Source organism: Aythya fuligula, chromosome 1, assembly GCF_009819795.1.
Source record: "Aythya fuligula isolate bAytFul2 chromosome 1, bAytFul2.pri, whole genome shotgun sequence".
In the NCBI taxonomy this organism is placed as follows: domain Eukaryota; kingdom Metazoa; phylum Chordata; class Aves; order Anseriformes; family Anatidae; genus Aythya; species Aythya fuligula.
Window position 1 is genome coordinate 38716054 of NC_045559.1, and position 24796 is coordinate 38740849.

Consider the following 24796-nt stretch of genomic DNA (forward strand, 5'->3'; position numbering starts at 1 on the left):
ATACAGCAAATCCTATTTTTTACTATTAAATTAGTTTGCCTTTTTAATAATCATTGTTGATAAATTGTTGAAAGGACATTTGAGAACTGTACTGGGCATTCAAAAAGAAGTGCCTATTCATGAACAATTATGTTTGCCTAGTTTAGTACTATTTATTTGTCTTGTTCAATCAATAAAGCTAATAGCTAGATTGGGAAACTGTCTCAATGGAAATGTTTACCATTAAGAAACTGTCTCATCCTAGAGGAGGGTTATAAAATGATTTTATTTTTCTATCCCTGGAAAAAGAAAAAGTGCCAAACAGCCAAATTATGTATGTTTTGCAAGGGAAGAGAGGAACATTTCAATTGTATCCGTTTTTGTCTTTAAAGAGCTCTGATAAAGAGCAGTGCTTGTAAAGATTCAAATTGCCTCAAGTTTTTGCCATAGATGAGTGAACATGTTGTCTGCTAGAGCAGACAACGGAACCCAAAAATGCTACAGGGACAGTAGACCTGTGCATATCTTTCTATCTGCCACCTTCTGCACTCAGCTGAATCCTTTCCAGAGATTTTAGAGATTTCAACCAACCAAGGCAGAGCAAAAAGGCCTGGTTTGAGAAGCAAAGTATCAAAACTGAATAATGCTGGTCTAGAGGTAACTATTTTCTTTATCATCCACAGAAGTGTGTACTGCTCATTTTTGTATTTTCATAAGATAAGAAAACAAGAAGTTTTTGCTTTTTTTTTTTTTTTTTTTTTGAATCCCTGGTTTCAGTTGCATCAATCCCTTAAAACTGGATTGCAGTTTTACAGTTTTGATTTTTAGCCTGCTGTGAGTTGAAAGGAAGTCCCTTAGTGTAGCACCGGAAAGGGGGACAGGAAAGGAAGAAGGAAAATGTAATAGTTTGTTTTGTTTTTACAAATGAGATTCACATGGCACTTGGTCAAAAATGGAGAAAAAAAGAACAATGGAATAAGTAATTGCAAAGCCAGTCCCAGCCACCTGGCATGAAAGAGGCAAAAACACAGAGGACAATCATGAACCTGGGAATATGTGTAGGTGCAGCCACTTTGCTGTGATAGGAGAATGCAGCACTTGCCCCAAGTGCAGTAATTGTGTACTGTATAGACCAGTTTCCAGATAATTTCAAGCTAATCTAAAGAGATCTCAGTGTAAACGATGGACGCCAGCTTTAAAATCATTTGTTTGCATCAACGCATAGGTCTGGAAATCACATATCACTGGAGGGCAAAACCAAACCGTACACGCCTGTAATCTCTTTTTGTCAATAAGCAGGAGAGAGAGATTTACAAGCAGGAAGGAAAGCCTTGTTGAGTTCAGACAGCAGTTTCCTGCCTGCATTACTTCAGCCTGATACTATTTCAATTTCAATCTATTGTAAACCATGATTTGTGTTTTGCCCATTCAAAAAGGCTTTTAGTCAAGTTTTTCAGATGGCATTCCTCACAAAGCAGTACTCAGGGAGCATCGCACTAAACAGGCACATCTCGATTTTAGTTTCAGGTATCTCCTGAATGCTGAAGGATGCACATGTCATGCTCAGGACAGAAGTATGCTAACAGCCCATTCAGTTTACCAGAATGAAGTCTAATTGCCATTGCAGCATGAGCAGTTCTTAAAGCAGAGGTTACTACCCTAGCTAAACTACTGTTCCTACAATGTGTGTGGTTAGAAACATTCTCCATATGAACACTGCCAAGGCTTAAAATTAACTATATAGTTAATGATAAAGTTGAACTAACTGTATGTTTTCCCACTTGTTTTAGTCAGAGGAAGATTTCTTTTTACCTTCCAAACTCCAGTATCTCCAGTATCTCCAATTTCTTGGTCTCACAGACCATGAAAAGTGCATCAGATGAAAGAAAGAAACAAGAATTAAATCTAAGTCTTGAAAGACTAAGTGAGTCAGAGGCAAATGAAACCTTAATAAAGAGATGAATTAACTGCATAAAATTCAGCTCACCGTGCAAATTTCTTGAATATTCCAGGCAAAAGTTTTGTTTTGGTTTGGTTTGGTTTTTATTTTTTCTGTTGATAATTTCCAAGTTATAATAAGTGATTTACAAAAGAGCAGATCCATTAGTAGCATCTGAATCCACTTTTGGCTTTTTCATTGCTGAACAGATAGAATACAACTGAAAATAGGATGCTGATAGAAAAATAGGAATGAAAATGTGCCCTAAATAGAGTCTGTTAGAAAACATCCATACACTTCTGAGGATTAATTGGCTTTTGCCTGTATGTACTTATTCAATGAATGGAAGATGATATTTAGTTACAAATGCTAACAAGTCTATGTTATCCTTAATGCAGTGCATAACCCCAATAATACAATCTGTTTTCACACAGAGATCTAAATTACAACAGTCTGGACGAGTTCCCCACTGCTATCAGGACACTAACAAACCTAAAAGAATTGTAAGTACAGAAGTACAGCACTTATATTAGGAAGGAGGATGTTTTGTCTAGTGTGTGACTGATTCGTTTTTAATGCTGGTGATTTTATCAGTAATCCTTAAAAACTCATTATTCTAGGAAGAACCAATAAACATGCCAACATGCATAAAAGATAATTCTCAGCATACAATTTAGAGCATACAAGTTCTGAAAACTTCTATACTACATTGTACAGTAGATTTTTTTCAGGAACTTCATCGTTGGAATGTTGTGAATAATAAACACAATTAATTCATTTCAAGTTCCAAACACAACAGTTGTTTTTTTTCAAGCAATCCAAAAAAAACACAATCTGCTAGTCTAAGAAAAAAAACATGGCACTCTTACTGGCCAATCAGGTTTAGATGCTATCTGCCATCCCTCCTGCACCATTAAATTAAAACAATTTCTTTTCACTGTAAATACTCCTTACTCCTTTGTAACGTTGTAAACAAAACACTTCTGGATGCACAGACATAGTTTCCGTAAAATAATGTCAACAATGAAAAGAAACCAGCCAAATTTGTTGTAAGAAACAGCTGAATTGTAAAAGAATGAATGAAATATTCACACGTTGTACACACAATGTACACAACGGTGTGTATGTTCAGAATTCTTTCCATGTGAAGTATTTACCACATTACCGGTACCATCAGCATAGAGATTTACAAAAACTAGGTAACATAGCAATTGGACGCAGTTGTAGCACTGTTGCATTGCAAGATGATGATAAAGCCACTTTAAGTAGCGACCTGGGATTTTTTTCCAAAGCAGGGAATCCTCAGGTAGCATTGACTCCAGCTTGGTATCTCCCGTGCTAGTCAGGAGTGTGGCTCTGGAGGAGGTAGCAGAGGTAGCCACTGGTGAGCAGGGTATATCACTGGTGAGCAGTGCCACAGGGCATGGGCTCTCTTCCAAGCAGCTCAGAAGCTCTGTAGACCCTATTTTGCAGAAATTCACCAAAATCTGCTCTTGGCTGAAGTCAGAGTAGTGATAAGGGGCCAGACAGTGCCCTGGGAAGCCGTTTGCTAAGCTTTTGTGCCATGCAGGGAATCCCAGTCAATACAGCCACAAAACCAGTCTCTTTGCTGGTCCTAGATGAAATGGGATCCCCATATTGCTTGTATTCTGCATCTGTATGGATGCAGCTTCTATTGCATGCAGAAGAACAAGGGATTCAGAGCCTTGCAGCGTCTCATCAGCAGTAGCATGATGACTAAACAAGTGAAACCAGTAATGTGGGACCTGTCCAAGTAATGACCAAGTGTGCTTGCATCAGTGAACAATTTGAGGCTTTCTAAATGTATAAATTTAATCTGGGAAGCCTTTTTCATACCCGACTGAACTAATGGGAGTTTCCCACACAAATCATCATTGTTCTTTTGAAACCTTAGTTGTTTCTTTTGTTTTTCACAATGGAGAATTACTCATATGAATAAAATCCAGTGATTAATGATGAGACAAAGATTTGGTCCTCTATCCAGCAGTCACAACTACATTGGATAGTTTGTTCATGTCCACATCTAAAATACTTCAACAGAAAGTTGGTTGTGGGAGACTTAACAATATAATGTGTAAAATCATTTACTTGACAAATTTGTGTAATTCATTATTATCTCAGAAAAAAAAATAGTTGCAGTTTAACAAGCACAGGGGGATATATATATACTGTTTTATTGTTATTTATTTATTTTTAATATTTCACTGTTAATTGTATTATTTCATGTGTGTATATTTACATTACATACAGATACATTCATACATACATAACATACAGCTACAAAGCACTGTTTCCTGCTGTGAACATCTTAATTTTAAAATACCATTTTGCTGTTTACTTTATCTGAACGGCACTCTCATTTAGAAAAGTGCAGAAGTCTAGCTATTTCTTAGCTTTTCTTTTGCTTTTGCTTTTTCAGTTCTATCTTACCCCAGAAAACAAGGATATACCCTGACACACAAACACTTTCCTTATTACAAACAAAAAACAATATGCATTGTGAATACAGATTGTGCCTTCACAATTTTTTTGTTTACTGTGTAAACCATTTTTTCTTTTGTAGGGGATTTCATAGCAATAACATCAAATCAATACCCGAGCGTGCATTTGTGGGTAATCCGTCACTTATTACAATGTAAGTGATAACAGTTTATTCAGTGACTCTTCCTGGTAGAGCATGTGGAACTAAACACCATATTTGTGGCTATTTGTCTGATAGATCTTTTTGTGAGTGTAACATACAATAATGCAAGCAAACAAGCTTCTATCCTCAAGCTTCAACCTCATGGAAACAGTAGCAGTTTGCATACCCTATTTAAAGGAAGTGAGTACTGCTGCCTTGGCCTTTCAGTTGAACTATTCCTTACAGGTCTCTTAGTTTTACTGGCAACGTAGAAGATAGCAAAAATTGATCCTGATGGATTCCAGTCTCAATTCCCATGTTGTTTTACATGAGAATACATGAGAACTGGCAAAACTCAGATTAAGAAATTGTAAAACAAATTTAAGAAAAATAGCAACTCATCTTGAGCGGTGTTATTTTATGAGCAAAATCAGAATGGCTTCAAAAATGCAGTGGAACTCAAATGCTGTGGATGGTCAACCTCGTCCAAGTGTGTGAAGTTCTGACTTCACTTGCTAACTTTGTCTCATGTCATAACGAAGTTCTTCATCTTTGGATTTCAAAGTTTGCAAACCTGGGAGAAAGAGGAGATTATTTTTGGGGGGCAGGCTTCTGGTTTTAAATTCAAGGAGACAGACTACTTCAGTATTCAAAATATGGTTGATGGACTTAGGCTAGTGGGTAAGGCAACGCCTGGAGGTGCACCAAGTCTGTGGCTGGGAATACAGAGTATACTCACTTGCATATAATATAATCATGTAATGTGTTTTGAATCCTTTAAAATATTTATTATAATGTCTTTTTTGCTCTCTTTTTGCAGACATTTTTATGATAACCCTATCCAGCTTGTTGGAAAATCTGCTTTTCAACACTTACCAGAACTCAGAACTCTGTATGTGTTTAATTTTGTTTTAATTGTCTTTATATGTTGCAATGTTAGAGCTGTTCCACACATCATTCACCACAATTATATTGAAATGATGTTTTAAATTCTAGGACTTTAAATGGTGCTTCACAGATAACAGAGTTTCCTGATCTGACTGGGACTACAAGTCTGGAGAGTTTGTAAGTGCTAAAGCAATATTTTTTCTTTGTTTTATATTTTTGAATACTATTTTTTTCTAAAGAATGTTGTAAAAATTTGTTTTACAATTTCTAAAAAAAATAATATGTTTTTTATAAATGCTCTCAACAGGACCCTCACAGGAGCACAGATCACCTCTCTCCCCAAATCAGCTTGTGACCAGTTACCTAATCTCCAAGTTCTGTACGTTTCAGTAAGATTAATAACATTACAGTAATGGAAAAGATTAATGAACAAACAAAATCAATATGATTTTGAAATTACCCAGTTGCTGCTATTTCTGTGTATCACATTAACTGCCTAAGAATTCAGAGCAGGGAGCAATTCCCCATGTTACTCAAAAATACCAGCCTCCAAAAGTTCACAGTCCATCTACCAGTAAGGATTTCCCACACATTGTTGGAAAAGAGAATTAATTTTCGTATTTTTACGTCAGCTTAAAATGGTTCTTGATTTTCTTTTAAAAGCCGTAGAGCCATTTTACATGGCCTTACTTTCATTCATTCTATGTCTCCTATAATGTTTTCTTTTCTTTCTGAGGCAGATAACTCAGTGAAGTGAATGGAAAATATAACTGAGTAAGGAGTTTAGCTTTGAGTACTTTTTATGCTTCTCTTTTATTTTCTTTTCCAAACACACATAAGTAGTTGAGTGAAATTTTAATAGACTATTATTTGGCATAGTTGGGGCATACTTCTTATACTAAATATCCAATATTGTTTTAGCTTGAAAATGTCCTTGGAGTTTGCTTAATCACTAACGAAAGTAATCATTGTGTCCGCTTCTTTGAGATTCAGCCAACAGCACTTTCCTCTATGTATTACATCACTAGGAATGCATTTGATATTGCTTCTCTGGCCAACATTAAAATAACACTAATTATAACACATTATTTGAATACCAGCTTGGATGTCATGAACATTTTTAGAAAAATTAAGTTTTAGTTGATGGACTCAATATAATCATTTCCAGAATGATAAAAGACAGAAACAGAGTCTGTTGCCAGAAGGAAATCTGCACACAGACTTTCTTTTGAATATGCGCTGTATTATTCAAAAACAATAAATAATCTCTAAAGGGAAGGCAAATAAATACAGTAGCAATTAATAAATTGTACAGTATTGTTCATGGAAGAGCAGAAGCCTCCACTGAAAATTCACATTCTTTATTTTCAGGTATCACCCAATGTTATTGAAGCTGACATTTAAAAGGGCAGGGAACCAGTTTGACAGCCATGTCATGTACACAGAGTTGCTTTTTCCCCGTTCCCATCAGACTGGAACAAACATGCCACATCTTACAATGTGTACCCAAGTTCACATTTAAGCTTACAGATGAGTTTTGCCTGCACCAGGTATAAGGGTGTGCTGAACCCAACCAGTTCCTTGGAGACAGTGACCTTTTAAGCAGCCTCCTGGCTCAGTTACTGCAAAACACCCCGCTCTGAGACACAAATCCTACAAGCACTGCTTGGAAAGCCAATTTGTTTATCCTACCTAGCCACCAGTGCTTCCAAACGTGGATGAACAAACACAGAGACTTCCCGGGTGCACCTGCAGGAGAGGTATATCTGCAAAGGTAGACTCCCCTCAGCACAGTTAGATACACACTTCAACACAGAGCCATAACTCCTGGCCCTCTGCTGCTGCCAAGAGTCTTATTTATTAACGAAGAGACAAAAAATCCTCAAATACCTTGTACCTTGGCTTGGTAGCTTCCCACTCACTTGAACTCTCTGGCGTGTCTGATCTGGACCACACCAGTGAAGAGCACAGAATTAGGGGCAGTAACACTGCTGTTACAAAAATATGTATTTATTAGTGGTAGCCTTTGTGCACAGTAAAACAGAGTGGAATTCATTAAAATAACACACTGTCATTACTTGCACCACTTTTACAAGTCAAATATAGAATCGACAAAATGCTCCTATCAGAATAGTAATTGTGAAAATAATTGTTTTTTCCAGAAAGTAAATGGGTAGATGTGATCCAGTTTTAAAGGATTTGAAGCAGGAATGATAACAGATTACTCTTTTTGTTGATAATATTTAAAAATTGTGGAAAAAATGGCATTTTTTTGTAATTATAGGTATGAGCTTTTACTCTATATTCTTTCCACCACCAAAATTCCAATTCAGTTTTCCCCAAACAAGACGTATATATATGATGAAACTATTGAGAGTGGGAAGGGGAGGGGTGTTTGGTTCTTTTCCTTTTTTTTTTTTTCCCTCCAATTTCTGCAAATTGCCTGGGCTTGTTTTTGATTAGTTAGATTATACTATAAATCAGTCCAGATGTTTCAGTTATTCTGTAATTTGTTGAGTTTTGGCTCAAGTCATTTTAAGAGTTTTTTTCTCCCATGTAGTGATTGATTTCAAAGTTAGTTCCAATATCTTTAACCACATCACTCAGTTATAAGACATAACAGTTCTAAGGATCAGAGGCAATACTGCTTAATTAAAAGTGTAGAACGGAAAGCTGATTACAGTTCATTGTGATTATTGCCAGAAAAATATAGGATATTCTCTGACAAAATGTGAATATCTAGTACATATATGTATATGTGTATTTAATAGATCATTTAAAATGGTTTAAATATTTGTCAAGTTAAACATGATGAACATGAAGTCTGTGATGCAAAGCCAGTACTCCCTTGAAGCAGACTGCTGATATTGTAAAACACTCAGAAGTCCATGCTTCAGGCAGGAAATTGTCAGACAATGCAAGGAATTTGCAGAAGTAGGATATGGAGTTAATACATCCTACCTTTTCCCCTCATATCTCCTCCTCAGTTAGAAATAAAAATCTGACAGATGAGAGATGATAACTGAGTCCACTCATTTCTATTCTCCTGTAAAAACAAGCTATTTTAAATTGAGCATGAAGAGACACAAGGAAAGGAAATCTTTTTCTTTTGACGTTACTTTAAATATTAATCTTTTCTTCTCTTGTGTATTACAGGGATCTGTCTTATAATCTGCTGGAAGATTTACCCTGTTTTACTGCATGTAAAAAACTTCAAAAAATGTAAGCTTCAAACTATTCTAAAAGGCCTAACAAGAATCATCTGTATACAAATTTGCTTGAGCATCATTAATTTGGTTACTGCTGAACATTTGACATATCCCAAATACATACCCTTACAATGCACCAAAGTGGATCATAAATAGTCTAAAATACCGTGAAGCGTCCTCCAGGTGCCTTGTAAACTAAGGAGATTCTTATTGCTATTTCAGTGACTTGCATCATAACGAAATTGATGAAATCAAAGCAGACACGTTTCGGCAGCTGGCTGCTCTTCGTTCTCTGTGAGTACAGCCCAAGCAGTGGTTCACTTGAATTCTCAAAAGCATGGGGCATATTTACTATCTATGTCTGTCCACTGTTTGCCCCAAAACATCCTTGTTTCTATTTTTCCTGGCTTTGATCTTTCATCCGTTAAGTCATAACTGTGAAAGCAGAATAAACACTGTGAAGCTTAGCATCTGCAGCAATGAATTCAAAGATGTAACTTCCAGCTATAAAAGCTGTTGTTACTTGTGAACATTTCTGATAGAGGTGGAGAGAGATACTGAGCCAAAACTAGCATCTGATGGCAGGTTCACATAAGAATCATCTCTAGGGAGCATGAAATCTCTATAGAGAACACTGTTCTCTATAAAGAAGAACAATAAGAAATAGATTTCAAACTTGTATGTGTTTCTGGTATTCACATAGAGACAGTAGAATAATTTTGTTGGGAAATTACTTTTGTAAGTTTTTACTTTTTTTAAGTTTTTGAAGAATTAAACCCATCATTAAAAAAAAATAAAAATTAGTTGCTTGCAGGTTTTTTTTTCTTTATTATTATTTTTCAGGGGTGGTGAAGATTGTTATTAAGAAATTAAGCCTATTGACAATGGATTTGCTGTTCCTAGTCATGTCATAAGGGCCTCTTAGAAGTTGTCCATATACCCCACTCCTCTTTCTGCTGCTTTGGGAAACAGTGAAGCAGGCTGAAAACAACAAAGTTGGATTGTAAAAGTCATTAAGTTTTAGAGAATGCTGTCACCTTAGTAACTAACACCATTAACTGACTAACATAATTTGAAAAAAATGTAAAAAGTTTTTGCAGTTTGAGATATGTAGAAGTTTATTGAAAATATTTGCATGTAATTAATACCTTTTTTATATTTAGGCACCCTAATCAAGTGTATGAAAACTTCCATATTCACTCAGCGGGTATGTAATTTTCTACTCACTTTTCTTGTAGGGATTTAGCTTGGAACAAAATTAAAATTATTCACCCCAATGCCTTCTCTTCTTTACCATCTCTGATCAAACTGTAAGTATTTATATGTCTTTTACATTTAAATTTTCACATTTTTCTTGCAAGAACGTGCAAAAATTTTGTAACTTGGTGCCCCACTCAGCAGAACTTGAGGCTTTCTGTATTCTAATCTTCTGATCTGTTGAATCCATTTCTATATGTCTGTTGTCTTGTACTTCACTAACTCCCGTAGGTATTATGGTGAAGCGTCATGTACCAGAGTATAATCACAGTGATTTGGGCTCTAAGAAACATGTCAGTCTATCTGCCTTGCTTCTTTACATTTGTTAGTAGTTCAGTCTCTATTAGCAGCGATACAGATACCTTACTAGTCCTGTACCAGGACTAGGGATCTGGATTCAAAATGAAATTAGAAACATTTTCCAGTAAGTATCTTTATTTCACTGCTTCTTCTTTGACGGAATAGTTTTTCTTCCTTAGTAACTTCAGCCAGAGAAGTTAGTGGTCAAAACATCAGAATCCAAATTGTGTATGCCTTATTCACAGGCATCTCTGTCTTTAAAAACTTCTTCCTGCTTCCCACTGTCATTGCAATACCTTGTTAAGGTGAATCCCTGAGGCAGTGGATGTGTGGGGAAGACATGAAAGAAAATTCCTCTGGAGTCATCCTGCTCCAAAGTTGTTCACAAAGACATACAGATAATCCAGTAGTTGGAGTTCAGTCATGGGAAACATGCATTTGGAAAAAGGTATTAATTTTTGTTAATGGAAGAAACCTCCCCTCTGAATGGTGCAAAATCTCCATGAGCAGAACATTGTCTGTGGCATCCCTTTTTGGGTTCCTCCTCAGCGCTTTCTTAGAGATGAATGGGTGAGGGAACATCATGCTGCCAGCAATAAATTCTGCATTTGTTCAACAGTACCAAACAGTCACACAGAAGTAAAGAAACAAGCCTTTGAACACACAGAGTAAACCAGTGTACTGAGTGTTACCTGCAATGCTAGTCTGTAGCCCTGGACTGACTGAAGTCAGTGGTAGTTTTTGCCTTTTCGGCAGGACCAGAATTTCACCTTTGGTATTTAACTGTGTTGCGAGCAGTAGGACACATGCATGCACAAACACAAGTGCACTATACCAGAAAATGTAGAAGACCAGTGCATACCTCTTACTTTAAGACTAGACCTTTAGATTTAGATTGTCCTAGAGACAGGAACTTTACCATCCACACATGAGCATAAAAACATCTCAGCAGCATCAGACTCCCCTTCTTTCTCCTTGAGCATTAACCATCTTACATATTGCAGTTTAGATTAGTATGAAGAGAACTGAAAAGGCTTATACAGTAAATGGAAGGGAGGGAGGGTAAAAGAGAACAGAATACATCTGAACTTCCCTCTCTTTGATTACATATCGCCTTTATCACAGTCACTTTGTCATTCACCTGTTTTACTTTGCCAAGTCATGTGTTTGTATTCATCTGCATTTTCTCAGCTCCTCAGACAAACCTTAGCATAGAAGTATCACCTTTACTCTCTCCAGCCCAAACCTGTCCTCCTCTAAAACACACTTCCTCCCCATACACCTGAGCTCCTCCTTGTGTAGATTTCAGAGCAGCCATCCTCTCTCGTATCGCACTGATTTTTTTAGGGTGGGGGGAAATCGTTCTGGTATTGGCTCCCTCGAATTCAACACTCTATTTAATTATTTTTAAACTCATTCTTGGAGTCAAAATTTGACAACAAAGATTATTCTTAGTGAAGTGCTAGGTATATACCCTTAGCTTTGTGCTAGAAACATAGGTGTATACTCCTGGGTGTTGCTGCAGCTTTGCTTTGCTGACTGGGGCCTCTATAATGTATTCATTTTGTATCAATTTAGAATAGTATACTCTGTTTTTCCAACATGACTCTTCTAGCACTGAAGAAAAAAAATGAGAACCTGTAAGCTGATTTTTATTTGCTGTTATGCAGGGATGTGTCATCCAACCTTTTGTCCTCTTTTCCTGTGACGGGTCTACATGGTTTAACTCATTTAAAATTAACAGGAAATCATGCCCTACAAAGTTTGATATCATCTGAAAATTTTCCAGAACTCAAGTGAGTATATCATTAAAACTAATAAGCCACATTTGTGTTCATGTGCAGTGGAAGGTGTGTCAGTGTGTAAGGCATGTTGCTTCGTATTGTCAGTCTTTGATCTGTGGTATTAAAACTAAAGCAAATATGATAAAAATGATAGAGTTATTTTATTATGCTCACTTTTAACTGAAGAACTATGAAGTGTTTTGAAATATTAACCCCAGTACTTGCTTAATATGAGCCACATCTGCTTCCTGGTGATATGTTTCAAAAGCTGTTAAAACAATATTGCTAGCAGCTTAGTGATATCTCCTTCTACTGGACTGTGCTTACAGAACCTCCCTTATATTTAGTGAGAATTCAGTAAATATCAAGAATATACTCCTGAAGTTCCAAAATACTTTGCCATTTTTGTTTCAAGTAGAAATGAACATTATTTCTTTCCTGTAATATTTGATCAAGATAATACTTTACAGTTATTACTTAAATACTTTGATGCTAATAATTTGTTGATGGATGCTCTATGATAGACAAAGGAAATAATCTCTAGAGATTATCTGAAGCTCTGCCAGTCACTGGATGACCATAAGGAAGTCACAGTAGAGAATTTTGCCTCTGACTTCAGGATATTAGAGAGTTTCTCCTAAGTCCCCCTTGATTTTATGTTGTAGTTGGCGGATGCCAACTTCAAAATATATTTTTTCCTCATTTTAATGTAAAAGATATTGTAATTTTTGAAACAATTAAACAGTGTGAACATAGTGAGAGAATCACAGAATGGTTGAGGTTGGACGGGATCTCTGGGGGTCATCTTGTCCAACCTCCTGCGCAAGCAGGGCCACCCGAAGACAGTTGACCAGGACCACATCCAGACAGCCTTTGAAGGTCTCCAAGGAAGGAGACTCCATCCTCATATCCTCACTTGATTTGGCTTTTGCACTGGAGAAGTTCCATAAGTCATAATAGGCAAACAACTCAAGGAGACATGTTACTGATGAAAAGGACTGGAGTGTTTGAAGATATAAATAAGGCAGTCATAAGTAGAAGTAGGGAGATGATTTAATGTTTGCATACAGCACTGGAAGGATCCACACTAGAGTACTTCTGTGATGGTATGTTAATATAAACAGAGAGAAGAGCTGCAAAAATGGTTCAAGGGTTAGGAAACAGTGCCTTAAAAGACTTAATAAACCCAATGTTTGTAGTTTGTCACAGAGGAGATTGGGCAGTGACTTGATCACAGCATATGAAACTACTTCATAACACAAATGTTCAAAGCACTAGAGGCCTTACATAAGTCTTCAGATGAGTCTCAGAGGTCAAGAAGCAAGTATCATAAAAAGTTGTGCATGTCTGAGGCTGAGCTTCTGCCAGCTTTTCTTCTCTCACTGACTGCCTACCTGTTGAGGCAAGTGACATTTCTAAAATGCCTGAATTTCTTAAAAAGAGTGTAAAGACAAAAAAAAAAATCAATCATTCTAGACTAGCAAATCTATAGTAATATTTATACCATAGCGTGATGGCATAAGAAATCCTGTAGTGGTCCTAGAATAATCCACTATTCAACTGAATCTGGTACAAGTTAGATTTTTAATTTTTTTTTTTTTTTAATCAAGATTATGTTTTGTATGATTTTTCCACCAAATTATGTACATTGCTAAAATGCAACTACAGTGTAGTTATTCTGCACAAGTAATTAAAAAGGATGTCAGACAATAGCTTAAGTTTTTTTAAAAAAAGTTATTAAAAGTATGATTGATATATCTAGAGCTGATTAACATCTGTAAGAGCAAATGATATCCAGTCAGGAGAGAATGGGGTAAAATCTTAAACTGGAGTCTGTAGGACTTCTACATTTTAATGAAGCCAGGACTTCACACTACACAAACAGTACATGAAGCACCAAACTTGAACAGAGATCTAAAACAAAAAGTAATTTCACCCTTTGTAATTGTTGGAACTAGACATTGGTTACAACATTAAAGACAAATTCCTGTACAAAAGCTGCCTGCTCATCTAAATAGGTCACTGCTGTTCAATACACAAACACATCAAAGAGCTGAGCATCCTCTGCCGCACCTCCAACAATGGCACAAGAATGCTCACAGAGCCGAGCCCAGCTTGCTAGGAGGAAATAAAGTCAGTCTGCCAACCACTCCTTCCTTCTTTATCTGATGCTTTGATTCAGTGCTGTAAAGAATTCAGTGACTAGCTCTGTCCATTGTAACTGTGCATTCCCGTTCACCTTTGTGAGGTGGAAAACAACCTTGTGTACCCTGCTGCTTAATCTAAAAACAGAAATAGAGGCCTTCCTCGCTACAGCGGAAAAAAAAAAAAATCAAGGGTACAGATACCATCAGTAAGATAAGCAGTATATAAAAATAAATTTAGACGGTGTTTCTACAAGTCTTTAATTTGACAAAGTCCAAATCTAATCACCCACATCAAATAAAACTAGCCATAGAAAGGACTGTTTCTGGCACCGTATGGCTGAGAGTTGCCTTTGGTTTTTAATGTTAAAACTAGCTGAAAGGAACTCCTCTGTCACCAGGAAGATCTGATGCTAGTTTCTCTGCATTGCAAAGTATATTCTGTCCAGTGTGTTCTGGATCCCACTCAGTCTGTGCATGTGTGCTTTACACGCAAATTCAGAAATATTTGCCAATATGGGCAATGTGTATATCTATGTGTATAACCTGGTAACCCGGGGGGTAGGAGTGTGGAGTGGAACTGTTCAGGTTTAACAAAGGATGCTAGAAAGTCCTACAGAGAGGATAAGAAATGGGAATCACAATACAAAAAGGGTGTTGAAGTGATGAGGATGACAAAGCTGGTAGTGGGGCTGGCAGGTGTGTCCCGTAAGGGCAGGCTGAGGTTCTTGGGCTGCCTGGGCTGGAGACAAAGAGGCTGAGAGGCAACCTCCTGGCTCTTGGCAGCTTCCCAAGGAGGGCAAGTGGCAAGGGAAGTGCCTGGGGACTCTGCTCCCTGGGACACCTGTGGATGGCCGCGCCGGGGGGTTTCAGGCTGGGCATGAGGAAAAATCTCTTTGTGAGGGTGGCCAAACCCTGGAACAGGCTTCCTAGGAGGTGGTTGATGCCCCGTGCCTGCCAGTGTTCTTGGGGCATTTGGACAGTTCCCTCAATAACATGCCTTAATTTACGGCTTGCCCTGAAGTGGTCAGGCAGCTGGGCTGGATGATTTCTGGTAGTTCCTTCCAACTTAAATGTTCTATTCAAGAACACATTTGCTTTAGTTTCTTGAGCCTAAAATATCCGCTAGCTGTTCGTTTCCACAGCTTTATCAATGTCTTCAAATCAGTCTGACACCAAAAGTTGCAGTCATCACCTTGCAGAACTTTCAGCATTTCTATTTATAAGGTGTTCTGTGGTTTGTTTTTGTTGGATTTTCTTTGTGTTTGTCAAAAAAGGGGCATTTCTGTTGGGTATGTGGATTGTTCTTCAACCCAAGTGACTAGGTACAGGTTAGTCTAGTAAGCTAAGGGTTTAGTAATAGTTTATTTAAGGGCTTCTAGGAAATGTTTACCAAATCAGGATAATCTCCATATTTTAAAAGATGACATGCACAGAGATGAATTAGAAATTACGTATTTAAATCTGCTGGCCTGAAGTTGCACGATAGCTAGATCTTAGTAACCTTGAACTTTTATCGGAGTACTTTAAAAGCAGCTTACATAACCTCTTGTATTGGGTACAAGAGTACAGATTATTGTTGCTAATTCCCAACAGAAATATAAGTATATAGAATCAAATGCCCCCAAATGCACTAACTTAAAAATCACTTCACAGCTTAGGGTTCACTTTGTTCCACTTTGTGCCAAGCTAGTATACAAGTCCTGTTGGTATTGGGCCTGCTTCAGACAGACTCCCTGCTGGATTTTCCAGGACATTAAAGGTTGCTTTGGAACATTCATTATGTTAATTTACATGACCAACCTGTTGAAAGTAACCTGAAAGTAGGATACAGTTCTATTGTATTCTTTTTAAGACAGAATAACCTAGTTACTTATTTATCTCTGAAGCTGTTGGTTTATTGAACTTTTGAAATTGAGATGATTTTTTAGGTTTTTCTATATCATGTTGGGGAACTGCAAATTAAATATCTCTACTTCCAAAACACAGAGTATATCCAAGGAACAGAAGTAGTCTGTAGAAGTTGAACGTATGTAATTCTTACATACTACCTCAGAAGTTGGACATCCACAAATGAATGGAATTCAAAACATACAGTAAATCAGCAATTTTCTGGCAATAGAAAACCTTAAAATCTTTGAAACTAGCTCACCCATACTCAGTTTTGTGTTAGGAATACCAATGATATTAAAGGAGTTAGGAATGAACATGCAGTGTCCTGAAACGACTGTGCTCACTCCTTTGAGAATTAATAAAGTAAAGCCTTTTTTCAGTGACATCTGTTTTCACATATGCTGCATTTGTGATTCATTCCCCTTTCAGTGTAGACTACTGCTTCCTTGGTCTGTGCACAAAATACAATCTCCTTTTTGCCATTTTACTCCGATAAAATTTGATGTGAAAAGAGATAGATGAAGTTTGAATCCAAAATTAGATCTCATTGTCCCCAAACTGAAAAAATTATCTTTGGGAAGTGAAGTTTTGGTTTTGCCTGTTAGGCAGGTAGGCAAAATTGTGATCTTGCCCTTTTTTAAAAGAAGCCATTAAGAAAGTAATGTGGAGAAACTGTTGAGTTACACTGTAAAATTATTAAAAGACATAAAAAAGAAACAGATCTCTTAAGAGTAACATTCAGTAAACTGCAAGTCATGTTCTACATTCATATCTCCCATGAAAATACGTAAGAAAGCTTCACTGTGCCTTTACTAAAATTACCCTAGAAATCATCTGCATGTCTGATGTGGAATTCTATTTGTGAATCCTCCGTTTATATCATCATGATTGAATTTTACCCTTAAATGTTTTGACTTTCGATCATGGCTACTTAATCAAGTTCATTTGTGCTAACAATTGAAACTGTGAGCAGTACAATTGAGTAACTCTGGTGCTCTAAACCAGTATCATGGCATGCTTCTTTGTTCTTCTACTACAGGGTCATGGAAATGCCTTATGCTTATCAGTGCTGTGCCTTTGGAGCTTGTGAGAGCCACTACAAAATCTCCAGCCAATGGAACAAAGATGAGAATAGCAGCATTGATGATTTTCACAGGAAGGATGTTGGATTGTTACAAATTCAAGGTAATTGTCACCTTTGGCTTTTAAATCTACCTGAAGGCTGTGATTTTTCTAGTAAGCAGTCTGTGATGTTGAATCCAATACTCTTTAGCAGTCACCAAGGCAGTGCCTTCCTCTCTCTTGCCTGATAATATGTCAGTGTTCCCAAGCTTAGCAAATTCATTTTGTCAGGTCTATCTTTCAAAAATCTCACTCCCTCTTTTTATCTGTCCAAATAATAACATGGGAAGTGAAATCTTCCCTTTATTTGAGAGACAGGGAAGTGGTGCTGGTATGTAACCCCATAAAATAATAGGGCAGCAAAGATTCAGTTTCTTGCCAGCCTTGGAAGAAGCAACACCTTCTTGGCTATCCTGCTGTGTACATGCTTCAGGATCAGTCACAGAGCTAGTGTGGCTACTTAGGCATAGCTGCTGGGTTTTTATCTTGGCACTTCCTGGGTACTAAAGAGCGCATCTGCTCTCAAGAAGAGAAGTTCACTGTATTTTTCTTCCCCTTCAGCAAAAGGTCCGTTATTTGACCTGTTATGTAAGTGTATACATAGATTTTATACCATCCTGCTTCTTTCTTTGCTATTTCCACTCCTGCAAACCAGTGTGTCCAGAGTTCAGGGCTAGTCTCAGCAAGAACAGAGCCAAGAATACATAGAGTGATGACACAAGAAACATAAAAGAACCTGGGTTAATTCTTAGTATCCTGACACAACAGTGGAATTTGTATTTTAAACCCCTTCCTAGGCAGTCATCACACTACAAATTAGGTAATGGAGAATGTACCTTTCTAAAAGTGATTATTTTCAGAGAAGTAATAGTGCCAAATTTTTAAATAATCTTGAGTAAAGTGATTCAAAACCAAATAAGCATACATCTGCTTCTGCTTACAGTTTGGCAGGCAAAGAGATGAGAACAGGCTTTAAATACCGAAGATGTTTTTGGAGTTTGTAGTAAAAGAAATTTTCCTGAAAATTGCAGTATCAAATCTGGGTATTTCCTCCCCCACAGATGAGCGTGACTTTGAAGATTTTCTACTTGACTTTGAAGAAGATTTGAAAGCTCATCATTCAGTGCAATGCTCACCTTCTCCAGGTATGAAACTGCCAAATACATAAGAATCTAAGCATAATACTACCAGATATTTGAAATGCAGAACAAACTCTGAATCTGAAACAAAGACAGGAACACTATGTTTTGCAATAATTTGATGAGACCAGATACATTGTACAAAAATACAAAATTCTGCACTGAAGTTCAGAAAAATATCCAGGTACTGAATTCATCTATGAATGTACCAGAAGTTTTGGAGTCCTCTGGCAGATCCTAACTCCAGGCCCCTTACCACAGGAATTGATCTCCTTATCAAAGGAATGGGAGAGCAAAGGTTCTCTTCTGCCAAGAAACGGATAATAGAACAGAATATTTGCTCACTTATTCATTTGCAAAGCTGAAGTAATTCTTCTCAACTTCATTGAGTTATTTTACACTTGAGCTTCTCCAACAACACACAGTTCAGTTCAATGCGTAGGCACAGTTCAGTTCAATGCGTAGGACATACCATACAGTACTATATCAAAACACACACAATCCATCACAAGGGACTCCCAGCACTCTCATTTTTTTTGTAGAATAGCGTATCCCTGTGGAGTAACACATGTGTTGTGTTTTTTTAAGTGATTAAATTGGAAACCAATTCCACTGAAAGTTCCCTTTAAGGCAAGGAAATAACTTAGAATGTTGCTTCTAGTTTTAGCATCCTGACTCAGCAAGCGGTTTCCCTAGCCATTCTTAAATTGTAACACATGAACAAAAAAATGCAAGTGACAGCTAGTACTTCAATACTCACTCCAAGCCAAGATTCTTGTTTATAACAGCAAATAATAAATGAAAAGATGTTATGTCAAGAGAAATAGAAGAGGTAGGAGGCCAAAGAAATAATTTAGAAACATTTGACCATCCCATATTCTCCTATGGCCTCCTTTGGAACTATCGAGTTCACAGACATGTCCTCATCTTCAAGGTAAGTCATCACCAGACCTAAGAGAAAATCTAGTTTCCATGCTGATCTTTCAAATGGTATCTTAGAAAAACTTTCAAACTGACACAATGGGTGCTTCTGCCTACTGGATGGCAACAAGTGTTGTCGCATGGAATACATCTCAGCTGCTGGGGTTGTGTCTGCATGGACAATCAGAGACCACTGTGGAGGACTTGCTTTGAGGAAGCACAGCTGACTAGTATTAAGATAAATAATGTTTTTCAGACAGCAGAGTATTCAGCTTCAATCACACAGCATATACACCTCAAATCTAAGAGAACACAGCAGGCTTCAGTCATACTGTCCTGACTTCAGCCACAGCTCATTGCAAGCACCTCCAAAAAGGCAGTCCTTACAAATGCAAATACAGCCTCAATTTTCTATGATTAGGAACTCTTTGGGTCACAAACTCTTTGTTGCAGGCTACTGAGATGATGAAACCAATGAGCCATATAAGCCTTCTCCTCTTACAATCTATCTCACAGCTTTGACCTCAAGAGAATACAAAACTGACAATCCAATTTTATTTGGTGCCTATCTTCAAATTACCTTCCCCATTTATCTTCATATCTCATGGATGTGTCATTCTGGAACTGCTGTATCAAACAGTCCATCAAACAATAAATTTCACTTTCTGCAATGCTATTTCCTTACCTACAGTGTAGCTTAATAGTCAACTTAAACAGAAAAATGTATTGGAATCTTAAATGAAAGATTTAAATATTCCACTATAGGGATATTTTCTGAAATAGATTAGTCCCAAAAAGTCTGTTTGTAGACAAACTAAAATGTGTCAAGTCTTCTATCATTAAAATTCTTCAAGAATCCTGATCTCCTCTAAAAGTTCAGATTTATCCTTGGACTCTAAACTGAATTATCTCAGATCATATTGGATCCCTATTCAAACTTGTAGCACTATGGTCTATCCTGCATTTGTCTATGAAGATAGGATATTAGATAGCCATTACTTCTCTGAGAATGGTGGAGATGATGGCAAATTTAATGATGGCACCGAGATTTCTCTATCTGTGCAACTTGCCTTTAAGGATCCATTCCAAATTCTTGACAGAAAATATTACAAAATGCATCATGAATTTATTTGGAATAAATTTGTTTAAAAAGCCACCTTCACTTATTCTTTTCAATGCTACATGCATTAAAGCACTTTCTTCCTCACACATAGAATGTCAAAAATAGGCTTGGCTTGCAAAGGTCAAAGCCATTTGAGTCATATCCTGGAATCATTATGGATAAAACAGAGAAAATGAAGAGCAAAGCAGTCTTCTGAAAAGACACTGCAAAGGGGACTTGGACTGTGTAATGACATGTTATTAGGTAGCCAAAGTGCATCTGTCCATATCCATTACATCACACTTCACCAGGACTCATTAGCACAGTCATCCTTTTCTTTCCTGAGAAATTACCCACGGTATTCATACTGCACTTGTACAACTAGGCAAGACTTGGCACATATATATGTGCCAAATATATATATATATATCTGTATGTATATAATATTTGAGTTGAGGAACAAAAACTCGTGTAACATGCATATGAGCAGCACATTATTGAGATCTCTACTACAAAGAAAGAGAAAATTCTTTTAGAATAAAATTCACTGCTTGGCTGTGCTGAGAACTTTTGCAAGAGGCATGAAAGCTGAGGTCTTCCAAAGTACAAAATTAACTTTTAGTTTACATGGGTTTCCCTTGCCCTCTTGTTTGTTTTTGTCTTTTCAGGTCCCTTCAAACCATGTGACCACCTGTTTGGGAGCTGGCTCATCAGAATTGGAGTGTGGACCATAGTGGGTTTGACCTTCATTTGCAACGCGCTGGTGACTGCTACAGTTTTCAGATCTCCGTTGTATATGTCCTCCATAAAACTTCTCATTGGTCTCATAGCTATTGTAAATGCCTTCATGGGCCTTGCCAGTGGCATACTGGCTAGTGTGGATGCATCAACTTTTGGGAGCTTTGCTCAGTATGGAGCACAGTGGGAAAGTGGAATTGGTTGCCAAATGACTGGTCTTCTCTCCATTTTTGCTTCAGAAGCTTCCATTTTTCTCCTCACCTTAGCCGCACTTGAACGTGCATTCTCCGTAAAGCATGCTACAAAGTTTGAAACAAAATCCTCTATTGCTAGTGTCAAAATTGCCATTTTCTTTTGTTTTATGTTGGCACTTATCATTGCAGTAATACCACTCCTCACTGGGAGTGAGTATGGGGTTTCTCCGCTTTGTTTGCCATTACCATTTGGAGAACCCACTGCTATGGGCTACATGGTAGCACTGGTGTTGCTGAACTCACTTTGTTTTCTGGTAATGACTGTTGCTTACACAAAGCTCTACTGCAGTTTAGAAAAGGGAGAACTAGACAACATTTGGGATTGCTCTATGGTCAAACATATAGCCTTGCTACTTTTTACTAATTGCATTCTTTATTGCCCTGTGGCCTTCTTATCTTTTTCCTCCTTACTAAACCTCACTTTTATCAGCCCAGAAGTGATAAAGTCAATACTGCTAGTGATTGTCCCACTGCCTGCGTGTCTAAACCCACTCCTTTATATACTTTTCAATCCACACTTCAAGGAGGACTTGGGAAGTTTGCGAAAGCAAACATTGTTATGGAGGAGATCAAAACATGCTAGTCTGATCTCTGTGAATTCAGAAGACATAGAAAAACAATCTTGTGACTCAACACAAGCACTGGTAACCTTCACAAGTGCTAGCATATCATACGACATGCCTACCAGCAATTCACTAATGCCATCATCTTATCAAATGACAGAAAGCTGCAATCTTTCATCAGTAGCATTTGTTCCATGTCGTTAGTTTCAGTGGCAATGCAGAAAATATCTATGTTTACAATTTTTTTTAATCCCAAAAATAAGTATGGGTGTGCTTCTACAACCTAGAGAATGCCTCTGAATTATTTTTACATGCATCACAAAACAGATGATGACAAAAGTTGCAGCAGGCTGGAAATCCAATACTTGAGCCTTCACGGCCTGTCTCCAAAGTGCTGGAATGAAGAAAGAAAATGAAAGCTGTTGCAGTTTGTGCAGTTGTATCGGCTGCTCTCTTTTAAAGTAGCACTATTCAGAAAAGGCAGTTGGTCAAGAGCAAAAATACCATGTTAAATTGGTAAGCTTTTACTTCACCTGGCAGAGTTCGTTTCAGGGGTTGGGTTTTTGTTTTTGTTTTCCCTGTTTATTATAATTCAAACTTAATAATAGATATTCAGTGTCAAGATTGTTTTTATAAGCATCCATGTGTGGCCCTCATTCAGCAGGGTATCTAAGTGGAAAAGTCCTAAAGGTTTCTGCAGAGTAGACTTTGATGAAGCTCCAAGGTCAACTGATAAAATTCATTTAACAGTTTACCTGCTCTTAGGCTTGGAATTTTTAGAAGTCAGATGCCTTGACTTTTTAAATTGTCAGCCAAAACTACAAGAATAACATGGTGTGAAAGAAATTAATTAAAATCCTGCTGAGCACTTAAAATGTAATCATAAATGGCAAGCCATTGTCACATGGATATTTTTGTAGTGAGGTTCTGCAGAGCCTGGTCATGAATTGCTAGCATGCCAGTAGAATTACTTCCAGAATTACTGCTGACAAAATTGGTAGGTGAGGGACTCACAGAATTTGAGAATGGGAAACACTACATAGCAAGTCATGAATACAGGAAGACTGGTGTGCTGCATACAAATAAATGACACAAAAGGCACTCACATAAAAACAATGATTTAAGGTAATTTGTCTAGGAAAGGAACAAAAACAGTAGTCCTGCTCATGGCACAATCTCTGTCCTGTGAAACAGTGCTTCTAGAAAGCCTCTAGCTCATGGTCCTTAGTCAGATGAAGATTCAGAGGCCACTGCATCCTTTTGGCTAAGGCTAGAAGAGGTTGTATGATTTGTGTTCTTAGCACTAGTCCAGGCACTACTGGAATATTTCAGACAGTTCTTGTATTCACATGCTGTAAAGAAGACTGGGAAATTGAAAAGGATTTGAATATCATAAATTTACAAAACAACTTATCAAAGAAGTGACCTGATCACAGTTCATAAGTAGCAACTTCTGGGAAAAGAAGTTTGAGAGCAGAGGACTAAGTTGAGAGAAGAAGGATCCAGTACGGACCCCTGGGAGTTGGTGTTAGAGATACACAACATAGAAATAAAGGTACCAATTGTTGACAGTGATGGTCACTAGCAAGCTAAGAAACTTAGCATGGCTTGGGGTGAACTATCAGTCATCAAGTATGTATAAATTCAAATTGGATGTATTGCCAAAAAAGGTATTGGAGCAGCTATTGGTATTCAGGGATGCCTGATGGCATTAGTTTACAAGTAGGTTAGATTAGATTAACACAGAGTTACTCTCTGGATTTAAATCTATTAATACTTTGCTGAATCAAGGCATTTACATTTAGACATCATGCAATTAGATGAGAAGAAACTTCAAGTCTTTGCCAACTCTACTGCCAAAATATCTCAGATGACAGAGCTCCCTTCACTTCCCCCAAGATCAGTCTTTGACCTTAGTCAAGCCATCAGAGGACATCCCAGTCATCCTTTTTTAGAGCTGGAACCTTTTGCTCAAGTGAGCTGATCATTTAAGACACGGAAGTGCAGAGTTTTTGATTTTTGTTGTTGTTGTTAAAAATAGCTCCCTGAGGAGTAACGTTTAATAGCCCAGTAATCACTTCTCGGTTAATGGCCACTCAGCTTCTGGGTGAATGAGACTAATTTCTAAACATTACCAAGGTTAGCCTAGCCCAGTAATTAAGGTAATCAGTTACAGATGATCATGGTTGTTCATCTGTTACTGCATATGTAACTTCCTGGGACTCCAAGAATGGATTTTCACAATGAAGAATCTGTTGCCAACAATGGATATGCCCTGATTTTCTTGTCCACTCACATTGGTGTATTTTTAGTTTTGCAGTTACAGATGGCATCAGTTGACTTTGGCTGACATGTTCATCTTTCAGGAAAAAAAATGAACCAATGCCGAAATTATGTACAATAAAGTCAGCTGAGTACTTATCTTAATCCTTTATCTCTTGTGGGTTTTGAAGCAGTGCAGCATACAGCTGGAGAATGATGCCTGAAACCACTTTGGATTAAACAGAGGATCAGTCAACCATTGCACAATACCTATTACCATGTTTACTTAGCTTTAATTTAACTTGGGTCCATCTGTGCTGCACTGCTTAATGTCAGTGAAATTCCTTTCAGCTCGCTATATTTAAGAAGTTTGTAAAGTGATTTGAGAAGCAAGATAATGTTATAATTCTAAAGACTAGTTAAAGAAAGCTTCTTTTATCAGAACTTTTTTAGCTTGCAGAAAGTCCTAAAGGCTTTGTGTCTTATTTTTGTAAGCATGTTTGAAATATTTTGATCAAATATTTTAAACTTGAAATTGTTAAAATTCATTTAATAGATTTTTAAAGTAAAATTTGTAAATATAGAACTGTATTTATTATTACAGTGAAATGCAGCCATGGTAAAGGACATGAGATTAAGCCCTGTACAGTTTCATATT

General features: G+C 37.3%; 1 protein-coding gene across 2 annotated transcripts in view; it reads left to right on the plus strand.

Moving 5' to 3' along the window:
- LGR5 (leucine rich repeat containing G protein-coupled receptor 5) overlaps positions 1–23274 on the plus strand; it is an 89209-nt gene extending 65935 nt beyond the window's left edge. For both annotated transcript variants that reach the window (XM_032207333.1, XM_032207334.1), the window contains 12 exons: positions 2353–2421; positions 4503–4574; positions 5383–5454; positions 5559–5627; positions 5758–5829; positions 8607–8672; positions 8882–8953; positions 9898–9969; positions 11887–12012; positions 17077–17222; positions 18221–18304; positions 20990–23274. In XM_032207333.1, coding sequence (XP_032063224.1) covers positions 2353–2421; positions 4503–4574; positions 5383–5454; positions 5559–5627; positions 5758–5829; positions 8607–8672; positions 8882–8953; positions 9898–9969; positions 11887–12012; positions 17077–17222; positions 18221–18304; positions 20990–22080 — 2011 coding nt within the window. In that variant the 3' untranslated portion in view covers positions 22081–23274. The remainder of the gene's footprint in view (positions 1–2352; positions 2422–4502; positions 4575–5382; positions 5455–5558; positions 5628–5757; positions 5830–8606; positions 8673–8881; positions 8954–9897; positions 9970–11886; positions 12013–17076; positions 17223–18220; positions 18305–20989) is intronic.
- Positions 23275–24796: the final 1522 nt, after the last annotated feature.